This window comes from Nicotiana sylvestris, chromosome 6 (genome assembly GCF_000393655.2).
Source record: "Nicotiana sylvestris chromosome 6, ASM39365v2, whole genome shotgun sequence".
Lineage (NCBI taxonomy): Eukaryota > Viridiplantae > Streptophyta > Magnoliopsida > Solanales > Solanaceae > Nicotiana > Nicotiana sylvestris.
Window position 1 is genome coordinate 13,062,440 of NC_091062.1, and position 19,350 is coordinate 13,081,789.

At 37.6% G+C, this 19,350-nt stretch overlaps 2 protein-coding genes across 2 annotated transcripts; one reads left to right on the plus strand and one right to left on the minus strand.

Moving 5' to 3' along the window:
• The first annotated feature begins 1,343 nt into the window (after positions 1-1,343).
• LOC104226710 (uncharacterized) lies at positions 1,344-1,925 on the plus strand. Its single transcript, XM_009778746.2, has one exon. It carries the CDS (start codon positions 1,442-1,444, stop codon positions 1,811-1,813), a length of 372 nt encoding a protein of 123 aa, XP_009777048.1. The 5' UTR covers positions 1,344-1,441; the 3' UTR covers positions 1,814-1,925.
• Positions 1,926-3,050: 1,125 nt separating this feature from the next.
• Positions 3,051-7,146, minus strand: LOC104226711 (small ribosomal subunit protein uS3y-like). Its single transcript, XM_009778747.2, has 7 exons — positions 7,042-7,146; positions 6,857-6,911; positions 6,619-6,766; positions 5,455-5,626; positions 3,905-3,959; positions 3,698-3,829; positions 3,051-3,436 (listed from the first exon to the last, which is right to left on the minus strand). The coding sequence occupies exons 2-7, from the start codon at positions 6,893-6,895 to the stop codon at positions 3,236-3,238; spliced, it is 747 nt and encodes a 248-aa protein (XP_009777049.1). The 5' UTR covers positions 6,896-6,911; positions 7,042-7,146; the 3' UTR covers positions 3,051-3,235.
• Positions 7,147-19,350: the final 12,204 nt, after the last annotated feature.

Here is a 19,350-nt window from a genome sequence, read left to right on the forward strand (position 1 = left end):
AAGTCGTGGAATCAAAGGAGTATAGGAAGGAATAGTTGTGTGGGCTGGTTGATGAATAAACATGGTGAAAGATGAGATTTAATTTAATGAAAAAGACAAGGAAAATGGACAATTAAATATTTGGGAAAATGATATCTAAGCGTATATCTAACCTTGCCTTTCTTCCATTCTAGCAGTCAAATAGGAATTGCTGTCACTTTTCAAGCAGACTCGATTTTGTTGCTCCTATTTTGACATTATGTAGCAGGAAATTTGAAATGATCATGATTAGCAATGACTTTGTGAAGCTTATCATTTGATGGACAAAATGTATGTGGCTTTTTGTTAAGGAAAAAAAATGTTTTCTTCCTTCCCTATTTCACCATCGATAACTTTTAATATTTTTTCTCGATTCGTTAATTTTTTTATTATATATGTAATAGTAAGAAAAATAAAAATAGTGGATATAATTATAAAAATGACTTCGCTATTATTATGGTGATTTATTCATTTATTCACTTTTTAAATATTAATACTGTAAAATTCTGCGTACGCAACAAGCATGCTACTCATTCCAAGTTGCATTGAATAGGTTCTGAGACTTCCTTCCTAAGCCACAAGTAAAATTGTATGTTTACCAAGTAGATTTACCTGTATCCACAGTACTTGACTTGAATTTTATGATTTTCAGAAACATATAAATATACTAATTTTTATTTATTGTCATCCATGCATACTGGATGTAGATGTAGTGATAGTTCTGCCTATTTATTTCCGCTTTATGAATGTTTGGATTGAATCTTAGAACTCTATTGATTAAGTTTATCTATTTATTTATTTTCCACAATCACTTAGTTACTCTTAATAAGATTTGTTCCATTCTTATATGGTCTTAAAATTATTAAAAACATCACTATTATTTTTTTCCACCACCAACTACTACTACCCGCCATCGCCGCATTTTCATTCAACCATCACCTTGAATGTGGTTATAATATTTAAGTAATTATTTTATGTAATATATATATATATATATATATATATATATATATATATATATAATTATCCAGCATTTGACTTCCGAGACAACGTTCTAAATTCTAGTAAAAAATTATATTCAAATTCAAATATTTAAGTTATAAAAAAATGTTTCATATTCCCTTAACTCAAAAGTTAGGTATTCTCATATGCTTCCAAACCCTAGAAATCTGATGCATTATGAGTTTTTCCCAGCTTACATGAACATAAAATTATGACAAGCTTCCAATAAGATAACCTTATCCACCATAGCCAATAAAAATCAGCCACGTAAGAACAAAGGAAAAGATACCTAACCCCTAAAGCTCAATTTTCCACCTCTCAATAAAAATCCTCTTAATCTAAATTCCTCTTTCTCCTCTCAAAATCACATCATTTTACCAATACCACACTCTTAAATTTTAGAAGAAAGAAAAAAAAAATAATGGCTTCAACTTCAGTAGTTTCAATGGCAATGCCACTAACTTACACAAACCAAAAGAAGCAACCAATTGTTGAAGCTTTTCTTAAGCCATTGCCAATTAGGCCATCAAAAAATATTGCAACAAATCCAAAACCAGTTGCTACTAAGTTTGTAGTGAAAGCTTCTTCACTTAAGGAAAAAGTAGTGACAGGGTTGACTGCAGGTGTACTTACAGCATCAATGGTTGTACCTGATGTAGCACAAGCTGCTGATGGTGTTTCACCTTCACTTAAGAATTTCTTGCTTAGCATTGTGGCAGGTGGGGCTGTGCTTACTGCAATTATTGGTGCTATTATTGGTGTTTCCAACTTTGATCCTGTTAAGAGGAGTTAATGTTGGTTAAATTTGTGTTTTCTTGATTGTATCTATATGATGTTTACTTAATTCCAGAATGATTTGTGTATGTTTACATGACAACTAATTCCATAGTTCTTTTTCCGGCTTATTTATCTGACCGCATTAGGCTCACTAAAGGGTGGCGCTCCCTATCAAGAAATTTTCTTATTGAACGTAAAACCTATAGTTAAGGGTTGGTGGATCCTATCCGTCCTACTATATTCTTTGCTAGTAATTCATTAGCTATAATTTTGCTAGAGATACCAAGTCACTTAAAAAGAGTAATGTCATGCATTTGTATTTATTACTTATCTAAGAAAATGTAACTTGTTACAACTAAGTCAAATTAAATGTTAACAACTTCCAGCAATATAGATGCATAAGAGGATCCAGGTACACATGCACTTGACTGCAAAAGCAACAATAGTTTTATTGTTTTGTGATTTATATTCTATTCTCATCGTCGAAAAGACAAAAGATTTCAACTTCTCTGCACCAAAGATACTCATCAAAAAGGTCAAATTCTAGGGGCATTATTTTATAGTGCAACTATAACATCGACAATGTTATATGGTAGTGAATGTTGATCGTTAAAAAGTCTAATTCACAAGATAACTGGTTCACATATGTGAATGATAAGATGTACGGTCATACATGATTAAATAAGATAAAAATGACCACATTCCCAAAACGTGCAAAATCACATGAACAGAAGCTGTCACGAAGCAGCTTAGCTAGATCCCACCACGTCCTTCAATGATAATTCAAACTTGTGTTATTAACTTCAAAACCGCTTGTGTTTGATTCCAAATTAGTGACAGCGGGAAATTAAGTAAACAAATAAAACATTACAAAGAAAATGCAGTGGTTTTAATTTAAATTGCTATCGTATTCCTTTTTACAAACATCAATATGACTAATTCTCGAAGATTTCATAACGTTTGGTCCCATAAAGGATAACTACAGGTAATAAACTCCAAATAACTAGACAATAACTAGAATCTGAGAGAGCATACACCCAGCAAAACGGTCCTTCAATCTTTCAAAAGAAAAAGAACTAATGTTTTTGGAACTCAACAGTAAGGGGACTGAGTTACATATTCTTCAATTGTGTTGAGCTGAGGATTTGTTCCATGATGTCCAATAAAATTTAAACAGAACATAATTCCCAACTAATGAACTAAACAACACCCCCCCCCCCAAAAAAAGGTCAAAATAAGGGTAGATTCAACCATTAATAGAATAGAATAAAAATCTTATTAGGTGCATTAGAAAGATAGTCATATAAAGTAACGGATTTCCAGACATGTTTAACAGTACCCAAAGATGAAAAAAAAAAGAAAAGAAGAAAAACTAAAACTTAACTTATAAATGTAACATTCGGAGATTATTCAACGAGAGGCAAGTGAGATTCGCTGTCTACATAACTGGGACTGGGATAGGAATATCAGTTGGCAACATTGTTGGCACTACGTCTGGCACCACAACCGACGTTCTGGCGTAATCTTCTTCCTCCTTGGGAGGATGTATTGTGACAAGATCTGGTAGAGGAGTTGTTGGGCCTTGCTTTCCTTTTGGATCCCAATCAAGCATGATCTTAACTTTGATGCCAAGTACTCCCTGTACAACCCAAAAGAATGGAACACATCACAAGATAACAATGACGATAAGAAATCAATAAAAGAAACAAGCTCCCAAAGCTTCGGTCTAGTGGTAAGTGTGCAGTGCGTGAGTGCAGGTAAGGTACGTGTCTATTTAACTAGAGAGGGGCAGCTTCGAACCGTGCGCCATTGGAATTTCTTGGTTATCGAGAATAAAGAATAAAGAAAACAAGGCTGAACAAATTAGCAAGACTGAGGAAGTCACTTGCAAGGAACCAACCTGTCTCATGAGAATATGCCTTACAGCAGAGTCAATATACTCCTTGACAGGCTGACCAGAAGAAATCATATAACCATCTTTGAACTTCATGGATTTGGCACGCTGTGCCCTCAACTTTCCACTAACGATCACCTGTTTAATAAATCAGTCAGGTGTTAATATTCTGTATCTGAGGTGTAGTAAGCAGCTAGAATTGCAGTAGCATACCTCGCATCCCTTGGCTCCACTCTCCATTATAAATCTCAGAACACCGTAGCATGCCCTGATAATATAAATACAAAGAACAATTGAAAAAAATGAAATGTAAAATGCATTAAACCACAAAGCATTGATCACAAAGAAATTTAAGAAACCAACTTCAAGTATTTCGGAGGTATTTCTAGAATTGAAAAGCATAAAAAAGCAACAAGGTTCATTGGAGCTTGAAGCAAAAAGAGAGAAGTGAAGCACACAATTTATGAAAAAATTTGAAGTAGCAAACATCCATGAATTTCAGATACAAAATTAATTGCAATTAATATAACTAGTTTCAGTATCCAATGCCGATATTAACCGAACTACAAAAAGCTAGAGTAAAAGAAGCGTCTGATTCTCCTTGGATCGCTTTGTTCACCATTCTTTGAACCACAAACTTCTCTAAAGCGAACAGGTTGACCCGTGAAGCCATCATCCTTCACTTTCCACTGTTTCATCGCTTCAGCCTTCAAGTGACGAAGTGATGGCTCTAATAACATTGTAAGTCGCAACACAAGGACAGATGTGTAAATATTTACCACAATACCACTCACACCATCATTCGAATAGCTTCAGTTAAGATGGTCATCTTCCGACACAAACTTGGCACCAAGTCAACCTAATTGCTTTTTAGATGCTCAACTTGAGGAATTAGCTCGGGCTCGAAATAAGGCCGACAATCGGATAACATATACTTGTTTTTATAATAGTGATCCAGAACAGCTTACGTGCATCTTCACTATTCTACCAAGTACCTGCTACCTCCTACCACTAAAAGTACGGGGCAACTGCCCGAGAGGGTTAAGCAAACAAGCTCCTCAGTTGTCCCTTCAGTTCCACATATAGCTTCGTGTCAATGACCAAAGCTTCAGAAATTGGAACGATATAAGCATTTTGACAACATCATCATCAGAGCTTTAAGCACAAACAAGAACCCCAGAGAATAAGGTGAAAGAATTGAGCTAAAAAAGGTTTAGGCAGATGGGAAAAAATCATCTATTGTTGTATTGTCTCTGCTGGAATTTAAACTCTGATCTCCATTGTTTTTCACCCACTTTATTGACCTTTGGTTCCATTTTGAACAACATATACTTATTTCAAGTTTAATCACAATACAAGCTATGTATTATTTACCAAAATTCCTCTCTAAATTCTGCATAAAGACAAATATTCTACAAGGCTATTTGCATGGAGGACTCTAGTCACCATCCAACAGAAAACTGGCACTAGAACATTTGGGGATTACATACATATAATAAAATTATGCACAAACCCAACACCCTCAAAGGTTAATAAGTCCCCGTAAAGAGGACTGGAAATAAATAAACAAGAGAACATTGGACTGAATACACATGCAGAGATTGTCAAATATTACCAGAGAAAGGCAAAGCAGAAAAGAAAGATATGAAACATACCAGAATTTCTCATAAAAGATAACATTGCGACATCAGAAAAAGTATCAAAGGAACAAGAACAATCAATTTTGAAGCAAATGTAATCTCGTACATAGACTGAACACCTACCTCCTAACAGCAAGACCACCAAGGAGCTTGTAGCGAAGTGATTCAGCCTGAGCAACGGCACAAAGCCCTCTGTTGCTAACCTTCTCTGCATATAGCTCCACAGAGTTCTCTTTAAACTTGAATCGCTTCTGGACAACTGATGTCAATTCCCGAATCCTCCTTCCCTTCTCACCTAATACATGGACCCAATGCGTCAAATAACAAAAAATGACGCTAATCAAGTCAAAAATAACACCAATCAGAACTTCATCACATACAGACACTGAGACACACTTCTTTTCAGCAAGAGGATAAGTACATGAGTTGGAGGGTAACTATTTAGTCATGGAGGACAATAACTTACTACAAAATGAATAAAACGCTAGTAGTCATCAGTGAATGTAAATGTCAGATTCTCTCTTAGTTCTTGTTCTTTTGGGTCAAAAGTCCAAAAACACTATCCTACTCTGCTTTTTTGTTCTTTCTTTGAAATCCAAATGTCACAAAGATGCAATTTTTTCTCATTCTCTCACCCTCCCCGTCTAATGTCAACTCAGCAGTAACTAAAAAAGAACCAAAGGCACAAAATTAATTTCAAACAAATTTTATCAGTCGAATCTTGAACTTTTGCAAAGAAGAAATGGCAAGACCAATGATGTCATCAACATAAAATCCAACCAAAACCATGCTGAAAATTTAGAAGTTGTTAATGAAAATTACAAGAATAATTAAGCTCTCGACTAAATAGAAATATTACATCTGTTCCGGTTCGTTAGTCCGTTTTAAGAAGAAATGACACATTTATGTATTTGGAAACAATTTAATTTTGAACTTCCCGTTTTACCATTAATTAGAAGCTTTATAGCCACAAAATTATTATAACATGTTTAAGACTAGAAGTTTCAAATCTTACCGCCACAAATGTTATAGCATGATTAACACCACAAGTTTCAGAAGTGTTCATTTCTTTCTTAAATTCCGCTTTAAATCAAACTAAGTCACGTAAAATTGAAACCGGAAGGAGTAACCGATACTTTTTGGGATCGAAACCATAAATAGAACAAAGAAAGCTAACAGAAAAATCAAACAATACTATAAAATGAATGCAATTTTCACCTTAGACACCAAAAGCATAACCTTCGACACAGAAAATAGTTGAAATAAACCCTAAATTAGAGTTATCACCTAAAACGTTCTGAGTACGAGTGGCTCTGATGATGATCTCAGTCCTCACAGGAGTAACTCTAACCTCAACTCCAGAATATCCATCCTCAGCCAACTCACGTGTCAACACTTCGTTAAGCTCCGCAAAGAAGACGCCATCAGCAACAAACTGATTAACCAACACCTCCAACATTAAGTATTCCAGTAAATGAACAACAGTATATTGAAATTTAACGAAAAAACTAAAAATATCACCAACCTTTCGTTTTTTGCTAATCTGAGTAACCGGAGTATCCATTTTCAAATTATGTTACCTAAATTGGAATGAAAAGGGTATAATTTAACAATTTCAAGCCATTAGAAATCAACAGGAACAGTGATATCAATTTATTTGAGTAATTAAAGCAATTAACATCGATATACACACACGAAAGTATCACTTACAATTTTCGATTCGGCCGGTGAAAAGAGCGTGAAGATTTTCGCAGCTTAAAACAGCACGTCTATGGCGGCAGAGGAGGGTTTAAGAAGAAATGTTAGTTCGAATCTGGGCTCGTTTCTGAAGTAGCCCGTTACACAAGGATGGGCTTGGGCCGAGGTCCTTTTCTCCATTAGGTTACAACTAGTATTACTACTCGCGCGATGTGAGCATAATCAAAAAGAGTGATCTGGTAGAAATTCAAAAATAGTCAGATTTGTAACTGGTCGTTCAAAAATAACTCAGTTTCAAAAGTAATCGAAATTTAGTCATTTTTTATGTAAAGATAAATCTGAGTGAAAACACTGCTCAAAACCCGAAAAATACGTCAATATATTATATTGGAGTTCCAGCATGTATGCTGGAACTCCAGCATAATACGATGGAGTTCCAGCATAAGTACACTAGAACTCCAACATAATATACTGGAATTTCAGCAAGTATAATTGTCCAGTATAATATACTAGAGTTTGGAGTACCGGTGCTCCAGTCTCCAGTATATTATACTGGAGTCAGCAAAGTATACCGATACAGCATAATATGCTGGAGTTCATACACAGGTGCACCGAACTCCAGTATATTATGCTGGACATGTCTCTATTGCAGCAAAATAGTGGCTATTTTTCATTGACTTCGTAAATGCCTGCTATTTTTGAATGACCAGTCCGAAAACTGGCTATACCATGCTATTTTTACACCGTAAAGTTTAATATGTTAGTGTTAATACCATCTTTACAACCAAATATTAAAAATATTTTAAGACTCCAGTAAAACTTTTATTTCATCTCCTAGTAAATATTCTATAAAAAATAATGATACTATACAATTTGTTTGATATGAATGTTCCACGAAAAATAATGATGTTATACGATTTGCTTGATATGAAACATGTGCTTAAGGGAATATTTTTGTAGCAACTGCTCATGATATATTGCAGTGCATTTTTCAAAAGTTATCCTATGTATTGAGTCAATGATGAAGGAACATGAATTATGTCAAACATTACCTTAATCAGAATCAAAATTTATGCGGCAATGCATATGCAAAAACGGAATTCCTGCTAAGTCTCTCTCTTTATTATTGTCTGGCATTTATAGTAATTGAAACTTTTTACTCTTTCTACCATTCCACAGGCTTTGTCTATTAGCCTAACACTGTCTAAAGCCAAAGTTGAGGCAGAAAAGGGACAGGTCAATTGCGAAGAGCTGATAAATTTAGCTATTCAAACCATAGATGAAGCCGGTGGAAGGGTTGATTATGCTGATGTGAGAACTTAAACAATAATAATATATTTCATATGAATATAAACAATAGAATACCAACTAGGAACTCAATCTGTTCCCAATGTCAAAAATTGATGGAACCCCTGTAATTTTTAGTTTCAATATATGCTTGATGGTCTTAATTTTCAAATTGTTTGGTCCAACCATAAAGTTTTTCATAACGTACAATCCCATTTCATGTATTTTTTTTTTGAAAATATGCATAACAGCTCTTCCAATAGTTGCATGAATTCGATCTCCCTAAAATAAAAAATGTGAAAAGAAATTTAAGTTAGTAAGGCGCATAAGTTGAAGAAAATATATCACAACTCGAAAAAAATAACAACGGGTAAAAGAGTATGCACCTTTTCATCTTGAATAATTAATTCAATTGATTTAGAATTTTCTGGTTTCTCGCGATCTGGAATGTGCCATAATCTAATAACACGAACCTTCAAATTCCAACTCATTTTGGACATTGATATTCGCTGATATAATTATAGTTTGGAGCCAAACTTTGCAGAAGTTTGTGTGGAAGTTAAACCCTAAGCAATGTAGAGAAGCCAACCCTCAAAAAAAGTTGCTTAAATAAAGATTTCTAAGGAAAAACTATCATAGGAAACCAAATTTTATTTATATGAAACCCTAATATTTAAAAAAGGCATGTGTAAGTCAATTTGTATGTGTGAGTTCTGAAGAAATGATATGAATCTTTCATTTTTTAGCTTTTGGCATTTTTTTAAATTTTCAACATTTTTTTTGTGGTTAATTAAAATTTGTTAACCACCAAACCTTAATTTTTCTTGTCTTTTTCCTTTATCCTCTTGTTCGTTTTTTTAATATTATTTTCCTTTAATATAATATAAATGTAAGATACAAAATGTTATTTAATTATTTCATTCTTAAAAAAGAATACCTACCATAACTGAATTATACACAAAATATAAGTAAAGATACCTATAATAATGTATATTGTTCGCAAATATGGTCAGATACAAAGCTTGTACTAAATATAGAATTATTATTTCAAATTAAAGTTAATGTGTAAGATACAAAACGAAATTTTAATTGATTCTTTTTCAAAAAAGGATACCTACCATAATTGAATTATACACAATATTTAATAAAGATACCAAAACTAATAAATAAAAAATATTTATTAAATTATTTCTTTCTTAGAAAAGAATACCTACCATAACTGAATTATACACAAAATTTAATTAAAGATACTTATAATAATATATATGATACATATATTAATGTATATTGTTCGCAAATAAGGTCAGATACAAAGCTTTTACTAATAGAAAATTATTATTTCAAGCTGAATCAAGGACGCACGATAAGAATTCAAGAATGTGAAGTTTTTCTAAAGGTTCTGCAGCCTCTCGAGGATAAATACAGACGTCTCTGTACCGATCCGCGAGACTCTACTAAACCTGCTCATGACTCGTGAGACCTATGTAACCTAGGCTCTGATACCAACTTGTCACGACCCAAACCCCAACCCGGTCGTGATGGCGCCTCTCGTGAAGACAAGGTCAGCCAACTAAACGCAATTCACCTTTTTAAAACAGTTAAACAATATAAAAACAGTCTAAACATAATTTAATGATAAGAAGCAGCGGACATACAACCCGACACAGCCCAAACCGGGGTGCCATAAGTCACGAGCATCTACTAGGGTATAAAACAACTGAAAGCCTAGAGTGTACAAATACAGTATAATGAAATGAAGAGAGAGAAAAGCACTGCTGCGAACGCCGGCAACTACCTTGCTAAACTCTGATGACTTTGCCTCCGATCAACCAAAATATACCTGAATCTGCACACAAGGTGCAAGGAGCAAAGTGAGTACTCCGACTCATTGAGTAATAATAATAAATAAATACTAAAGGCAAGAAATCACGTAAAACATATCAAGATGTTGTATAGAAGCAGTTCAAAAACCAGTAAAAAGGCAGTGAAGCTATAAAATCTCTTTAAACATCTTGGCTCAGTTTAAACTTCTTTGAAAATGGTTTTTTCAACAGTACACAAATGAATGCAAAACAGTTAGTGCAGATAAGCACAGAAATCCGCCCATCGGGCACAAATAACATAGTTTAACAGGTAAATGACTGGTAAAATGAAAGATAAACACATAAAGGTTCGCCCATCGGGCTCAATGTCAACAACTCTGCCCCTGGGGCAATATCTCAAAACAATACCAGCCCCTCAAGCAATCACATAGAACGGTACCAGCTGTCACACCTCCTTTTTCCGCACCCGCGGGGCGCAGGGGAGTTTTTTCCAATTAAAGGACAATCGAAACGGGATTCGTTTAATTATTTCAGAGTCGCCACTTGGGAGATTTAGGGTGTCCCAAGTCACCAATTTTAATCCCGAATCGAGGAAAATAATGACTCTATATTATGGTCTGCGTACCAGAAATCCGGATAAGGAATTCTGTTAACCCGGGAGAAGGTGTTAGGCATTCCCGAGTTCCGTGGTTCTAGCACGGTCGCTCAACTGTTATATTCGGCTTGATTATCTGATCTTATACAAGTGTGAACTTATGTGCAAAATTTAACTTTTAACCGCTTTTATCATTTACTGTTTTTATCAAGAATTGCAACGTTGTGAAAACATATCTCGAATCACGTTGCATCAATGCACCCGTGATTGTTGACATATTTTGACTCGGTTGAGATTTGGATTTGGGTCACATAAATGTGCACCCGAATTAAGGAGAGTAAATTATTAAGACGTGCCTAAAGCAACTAGCGTATTTGTTGTTTTGGGTAAGGCCGAAAAATTCGCTAAACGACCTGTCCCGAATTCTAAGTGTTTTAATATATATATACAGTTGGAGGGCCCCGTAGCTGTGTACATTTTTATTTGGCGAGGCTCATCTCAATTTTTTTTAAATGAAATTGCAACGTCATGGACACGCATCTCGAACCACGTCACAATCAATGTACCCGTGATTAGAAACACATTTCGACTCCGTTGAGAATTGGATTTGGGTCACATAAATGCGCACCCGAGTTTAAGAAGGTAAGATTTATTAAGGCGCGTCCTAAAGAGTCTAACGTATTGTTATTTTTAGGAGAGTTGTGAGATTTGCTAAACAACCCGTCCTGGAACCTAGATGCTTTGATAATACACCTTTAAACAAGGGCCCCGCGTCTGTGCGTTTTGTTTATTTTCATCGAGGCTCATCTCGTTCTTATTTTTTATTATTATATATATATTTTTTTAAAAGGATATCCTATAACAACTACGTTTCTCGTCGTGTTTGTCTTTATCAATTGAAAACAGTAGATAGTCCTAATTAATTAAATGCTTGCAAGTTATTTGTAATGACATTCAGAAAAGCTAAAAAAAATTTCAGAAATGAGGCTGTATGTACAGTCAGCCGAACAAACAATTATAGGCCCAAATCCAGCCCATGCGTGATAGGCCAGACCTGGGCCTCTGCCTGTTCTACGCGAGCCTACTTGGTTTGCTTCGATTTGGGCTCGACCTTCATGAGGTTGAGGCCCTGAACTGATTCTTTGTTTTGTGAAATGAGTTTATCAATTTATGGGACAATATGGCAAAAGGAGAAAGAACTTTAACTAAAACGGATAGCTTTCCTATTTGGCCTACATTAGAGAATATACTACACCATCAGACTAAGTCTGAAATACAACTTATTACACTGGGCATATTTTTCACCTAGCAGTATACATACAAGGCTAGCATTCGTTAACCTACATTGATATACTTAGTATGTAGGCTGCTTCTATTGTCCAAACAAAAATGTAACTATTTCATGACATTTAGAGTAACAGTTCATGTACATATATAAAAAAAACAATCTGCAGGTCCTCTCTTTTGCATTCATGCTCAAACTTTCAGTTACATTTGTGGTATTAATTGTGTACCTGGTATGGAGGACAAAGAAGGAAGGAATGGTCAGCTAGGCAGTATGCAGCAAACACAGCAACAACAGATACACAACAACAACACAGCAGAACCAAGTGTTTTCCACAGCCACAGATAACCAACAGTGATCTCCCAGAATACAAGGACTAGCAAATAGTCGAGTGCCAAGCCAGTAATCCCAGGAAAAAGTAAAGAAATAGCAGCAGTAACTGAGGGTTCAAATGCAGTAAAACCACCAGTTCAACAACCACAAACAACTCAGTCAATGCAAGCAACAGAACTTGGCCAAGACAGCTTGACCAATATGCACTCTTATACAACTTTCAGGCAGTGTTTGGTTACAATCTATTTGGAAACTAACTTATGTTATTCAGCTTTCTTTAAACTCAGTAAACCTTTCTTTAGACTAAAAGTTTCAGCTTTAAAACTAAAAATTCCAGCCTTTTCTCTCTTTTTTCTGAAGACTAAAAGTCCAGCCTAAGACTCAAAAAAAACTCTAGCCCCGTTTAAGTTCTCAAATGGCTTATTTATAAGCCAAAAACCAGTGCAGTTAAGCTGCCTTTTTTGCTGCAACTTGCAGCCTGCCCATACTCTTTAAAGCCCATGCCTAAGCATCTTTTGGTGTCAGCCCCCTTTATTCCCACGCCTGGTTTTGTTTAATCAGGAGTTATGGGCCTCATTTTTTATTCAATTTAAGTCCCATACTCTTATGTCTTGTTCCCCATTGGCATTAATTTAATCCCAAATTAGTACCCTACTTGTCAGCTCATTTAAACTAATCATTTTTGTTCTTTGCAAACCCCAGACTACCCCTGTTAAACCCTGGTTACCACTGTCTTGACCCTTTGCCGCATCAGGGCATTTTTGAACTGATGAAAGTTTCAAATTCAGGACTGCCTAGACTGAACCTTTCAGTCATTTTTCAATGCAAACAAACTATTTCAAACAATGTTGGGGCCTTCAATCAGTGGCAAAGTATCAATTAGTCATGCGACATTATTAGCTCGTTTGATTCATTAGTTATAGAAACTAATCAACGACATTTATCGAGTCGACTATACTAATTATAGCAGGTAATAATCAGTCGCTCACACAAACAATATGTTCAGGGACCTAAAGGGCTTCGGACAACTTGGTCAGTCACTAGGAACCTATATAAGTTTATTCATGCGACGACTATACTAATCGGACATGCTTATCATAGGATACATTTAAATCATACACAGAAACCAATCGACCAAATAAAAGGTCTTTACAGAGATGAAGAAATCCGAATGAAAAAAAATAACAAAAAATAACAAACAAACACAACGAAACATGCTGACCACTTAATCAAAACTAACACAAAAGAAAGGAAAACTTACCGAAAATGCTTAAATCAAACAGACCCAAATCTGATTCAACTTCGAACTTTTGAGGCCGAACAAACTTTAATCAGGGTGTTCTCACATGAGAACACCTTGATTAAGGTCTATTAGACCTCAAACCCATGTCCAAACCGGCCGGGTTCCCCAGGTGCATGTGTTTCAAGTTCTGAATTTCCAGATCTGGATTTTTAGGAGTTGTGGGTAGATTCGGACCAAACCAAGCTTAGCTTGGTCACGAGGAAGGTCAGGGGAGTGTCTGGTATGAAGATGGGATGGTTTGGCATAGATCCGGGTTTTGTCTCGAATCTTCAAATCCAGATTCGAGACGATAGGAGATGATTCGAGGTTCGTGGTTAGTGGATTCGTGTTCAGGGGAGTGAGGGGGTCTTAGGGTGTTCAGGGGGTGGTCACCGGCGTTCGTGCCGCCGGCTTTAATGGCGAAGGAGACTAGGGCGGCTGCTAGGGTTTGGGGGTTTCAGGGTTCAGGGAAGGAGACGAGTGAGGGGTGGGGTTCGGATAGGGGGCGTGGGGTGTAAGGGAAGGTTTATATATGGTGAGGTTGATCGGATCTGAGCCGTTAGATCAGATGATCTCAACGGCTTAGATCTGATGCTGAGAAATGGGACGGGGTCGTTTGATAGTTAAACGGGGTCGTTTGGTTTAAGTGAGGGGTTGGGTCGGATTGGTTATTGGGTCGGGTTTGAACATGGGTCGCTGAAAGAGGTCCTGAACCGTTGGATCGGCTGGGACGGACGGCTCAGATTGATTTGCCTGAAACGACGTCGTTTCAGGAGATGCCTGGGTAGCCGGTTTTGGACTGGACCTGATCGAATTGGTTTGGGCCTATTTTTGGTTTATTTCCTTGGCCCAAACCGTTTTCTTCATTCTTTTCTCCCTTTCTTTTTTCTTTTTTTCTTTTCTTCTTTTTTTTTTAATCTTAAAACTAAAAATAAAAAATGAAATTCAAACAAACATAATTATCAAAATATTTAAATAGGTTAAATCGCACCCTAGAATATTTTGTGAATTTTTCTTTTACTGAATGAATTATGGTCTAATTACCAGATCATACACATTTTGTACTTTGTTTAATAATGTAAAAAAATGGACAAAATGGACAGACCCACACATGACTAGCAGCACACGTTACGGAAAATTGAAAATTGTACAGCGAGGTCCTTTGTTACTATTTCTTTTGGAGTGACTGTCCGTGAAGCAAAAATCACGTGCTTACAGCTGCCCCTCTTTGCACGAAGACACGAAGGGTTTTCGCGCAAAGATAAAGCGAGCGATTTTTGCCCGTCCGAATACTCCGTGTGAAGCATTTTTTGAAAGAGATTTGACCGAACCTTTGCTTCAGAGGTTTCCTACATATCCTGGGCTGAACAGGAATCAGGTCAATGTAGTTCGGGAAATTTTGGTAGCTGGGACTACCGTGTGACTGTATTGCTTGCTGTTGTTGTTGTGCGCTGTTGTATACTGCTGTAGGATGCTACTGCTCAACCGATCTCCCTATTACATTGCTCTAAAAGGAAAACAAGAAGCTAAGCTAAATTGAGGATCCTGAAATCTTATCCATCTTCAACTTGTTCTTGTTGCTTTGCTTTCTTGTCGGCTAACACTCTCCTCCGATGCCTTTATCTTGTGACTTTGGGAGATGATGCTGGTCCTTTGCTGACGTTTGAATGCCAGTTTACATTACTTTGCTTGATCCGCTGGGGACACGGCTTTCTTCTTTAAATCTTCCAATGGTTTCTTCAGTGGTATGTTTCTTCATCAGCATCGTCATGCTGGGCATGCTACAACGTTTCCAAACTGCTTCTTTTGAGATGCGTTCCTTTTTCCTTTTGAATTGCACACTTGCCTCTGCAGTTGTCTGCTTCTTGGTGCTGGGGATTTTATTGTTTCCCGTTTGGGGCTCTCTGTTGTACCCTTCATTATACTGGTGGGCGACCTAGAACTTAAAAGTATTCCCGCATTATACTGGTGGGCGACCTAGAACTTAAAAGTATTCCCGCATTATACTGGTGGGCGACCTAGAACTTAAAAGTATTCCCGCATTATACTGGTGGGCGACCTAGAACTTAAATGTATTCCCGCATTATACTGGTGGGCGACCTAGAACTTAAAAGTATTCCCGCATTATACTAGTGGGCGACCTAGAACTTAAATGTATTCCCGCATTATACTGGTGGGCGACCTAGAACTTAAAAGTATTCCCGCATTATACTGTTGGGCGACCTAGAACTTAAAAGTATTCCCGCATTATACTGGTGGGCGACCTAGAACTTAAATGTATTCCCGCATTTTACTGGTGGGCGACCTAGAACTTAAAAGTATTCCCGCATTATACTGGTGGGCGACCTAGAACTTAAATGTATTCCCGCATTATACTGGTGGGCGACCTAGAACTTAAAAGTATTCCCGCATTATACTGGTGGGCGACCTAGAACTTAAAAGTATTCCCGCATTATACTGGTGGGCGACCTAGAACTTAAATGTATTCCCGCATTTTACTGGTGGGCGACCTAGAACTTAAAAGTATTCCCGCATTATACTGGTGGGCGACCTAGAACTTAAATGTATTCCCGCATTATACTGGTGGGCGACCTAGAACTTAAAAGTATTCCCGCATTATACTGGTGGGCGACCTAGAACTTAAATGTATTCCCGCATTTTACTGGTGGGCGACCTAGAACTTAAAAGTATTCCCGCATTATACTGGTGGGCGACCTAGAACTTAAAAGTATTCCCGCATTATACTGGTGGGCGACCTAGAACTTAAATGTATTCCCGCATTATACTGGTGGGCGACCTAGAACTTAAAAGTATTCCCGCATTATACTGGTGGGCGACCTAGAACTTAAATGTATTCCCGCATTATACTGGTGGGCGACCTAGAACTTAAATGTATTCCCGCATTATACTGGTGGGCGACCTAGAACTTAAAAGTATTCCCGCATTATACTGGTGGGCGACCTAGAACTTAAAAGTATTCCCGCATTATACTGGTGGGCGACCTAGAACTTAAATGTATTCCCGCATTTTACTGGTGGGCGACCTAGAACTTAAATGTATTCCCGCATTTTACTGGTGGGCGACCTAGAACTTAAAAGTATTCCCGCATTATACTGGTGGGCGACCTAGAACTTAAATGTATTCCCGCATTATACTGGTGGGCGGCCTAGAACTTAAAAGTATTCCCGCATTATACTGGTGGGCGACCTAGAACTTAAATGTATTCCCGCACTATACTGGTGGGCGACCTAGAACTTAAATGTATTCCCGCATTATACTGGTGGGCGACCTAGAACTTAAAAGTATTCTCGCATTATACTGGTGGGCGACCTAGAACTTAAAAGTATTCCCGCATTATACTGGTGGGCGACCTAGAACTTAAATGTATTCCCGCATTTTACTGGTGGGCGACCTAGAACTTAAAAGTATTGAAATTGTTTCCCCGTTCTTCCGAGAAAATTTTCGACAATCGGCAGAAAATTTTCTGCCCCGATTTTTGGTGACTTCCATGGCATTGCATCTTGCTGCCCTCATCAATCCTCTGTTCCCCTGCAACAGACAAAAGGATTTAATTAGTTTTTATCGTGGTGGTAGAGGGTGCCTTCCTGGCGAGCAATATTTCTCTCTTCCTCTTTTCTTGCTCTTTGTCCCCATAATTGGTTGGCGGGCAAAGTTGCCTGTTGGGGGTCTCTAGCCTGCTGGGGATTAGTTTTCAGTTTATCCCCTACTCTGCTTTCTCTTTAAACACATGATGTGGGAGTCTGCTTCTAACTCCTGAAACCACTCCCTTTTGGAGCTTACTTCTTCCAAAATTTCAGGGCACAATCACTGCATTGCCCGGGACCAGCCTTTAAGACTGTTTGTATTATCCTGCACTGGATGAATTCCCCTTTGGTTCCTGGTAGTAAGCTTTGAAAAATCCTTTAAAGACACACTTTTTTTTAGGAAAAGAAATAAAGATATGGAAAAGAGAAAAACTTCCTGAACCAATATTTTGTGGGAGGAGACAATCCACAGAACTTATCTGGAGGACAAAACTGGTCCCCGTGATCATGGCGTGCACCATAGATTCCGACCCAGTCTATTTGTATCGATTGATCTGCTCGATGGTTTGACTTGCTGGGGATGATAAAGGAGTGTTCACTTCGTTTCGAATGTGGTAGCTTTGCTGATCTGTCTTGTCGCCCCATAGTGCCCTTCGAGGGGTTTTCACTAATGAGACTCTCTCTTTTCTCTCATCTCCCGGCGCCTTATGGTGCCTGTGAAGGTTTTCACCAATAAGACTCTCTCATTTTATTTCTTTCGAGGATCTGGGGTGTTGTAGATACGACCCTCTCTTCCGGGGATTCCTTTGACTATCAACTCATTCCTAGTCTTACGATCCTCTTCTTTGCTGGGGATCAGTGTATTACTCTTGGCCTTATTTGCCGGATTTGGCATCTCTCGAACATTGATCGGGAGGTCTTTTGGATGTTGATGTTGGTTCTAGTGTGGAGTTAAAAGAAAGGCTATGAAAAAATGAAAATAATTTGATGGGTGATGTGCTACAACTTTTGGAATCAAACCTTTGTTGGAATTTTTAAAACATAACTTCTGCCCCAGTTTTCTTGCTTGGGGAATTTATTTATTTTTTACTCTTATGTTGTGCTACGTGCGTTACGCACGTTGTGCCTATTATGCACACTATGTACATTATGCATCCTATATTTGCTATGATGCATACTATGACCGAGCCGTGAGGCGCCTACGTATCCTCTTTGAGGAATCAGGTCAAACGTAGTTCCCACGGTTTTGTCATTTGTGATTTTATCTTCTTCCTTTTTCTTTTCCTTCTTTTCATTTTTCATGTCTTTTTTCTTTTCTTTTCTTTTCTTTCTCTTTTTTTTTCATATCTTTCCCATTAGTGATTCCAAAAGAGGGGTATTGAAAGAATTTGCTTAAGGCTCAAAGGGGGAAGCGAGGGTTAAAAGTGTTTGGATAGAAGAAAGAATTGCCTCCGTCATCTCATTATCCATCAAATGCCAAATACAAACAAATAAACCAAAAATTGCCATAATTAAAGAAATTACGCATAATATCTCTTGACTGCATCTGAATTGATAGCCATGTCGACACATCTACCCTCGATATCTGTCAAACACAGAGCGCCGTTGGACAATACTCTGGTCACGATATAAGGCCCTTGCCAATTTGGGGCGAATTTGCCTTTTGCTTCGACCTGATGTGGGAGGATCTTCTTTAACACCTGCTGCCCTACCTCAAACTTCCTGGGGCGCACCTTCTTGTTATATGCTCTTGCCATTCTCTTCTGATACAGTTGACCATGGCACACTGCTGCCAATCTTTTCTCATCTATCAGGCTCAACTGTTCCAATCGAGCTTTTACCCATTCATCATCATCAATCCCGGCTTCAGTGACAATTCGGAGGGACGGAATTTCGACCTCCGCTGGTATCACGGCCTCAGTTCCGTATACCAACAAGTAAGGAGTTGTGCCTATGGAGGTCCGGACGGTAGTGCGGTACCCCAATAAAGCAAAGGGTAATTTCTCGTGCCACTGTCTGGACCCTTCCACCATTTTTCGCAGTATCTTCTTGATATTCTTATTGGCTGCTTCGACTGCTCCATTTGCCTTAGGACGATATGGGGTGGAATTGCGGTGTGTAATCTTGAATTGTTGGCATACCTCTCTCATCAAGCTGCTATTAAGATTCGC

Excerpts from the sequence above, each read along its gene's own strand:
- LOC104226710 (XM_009778746.2), top strand. The coding sequence starts at position 1,442 with ATGGCTTCAACTTCAGTAGTTTCAATGGCAATGCCACTAACTTACACA.
- LOC104226711 (XM_009778747.2), bottom strand. The coding sequence starts at position 6,895 with ATGGATACTCCGGTTACTCAGATTAGCAAAAAACGAAAG. Across the intron at positions 3,830-3,904 it reads GTGGAGCCAAGGGATGCGAG|GTGATCGTTAGTGGAAAGTT; the intron begins GTATGCTACTGC and ends TTTATTAAACAG. Across the intron at positions 3,437-3,697 it reads GGCATATTCTCATGAGACAG|GGAGTACTTGGCATCAAAGT; the intron begins GTTGGTTCCTTG and ends TGGGTTGTACAG.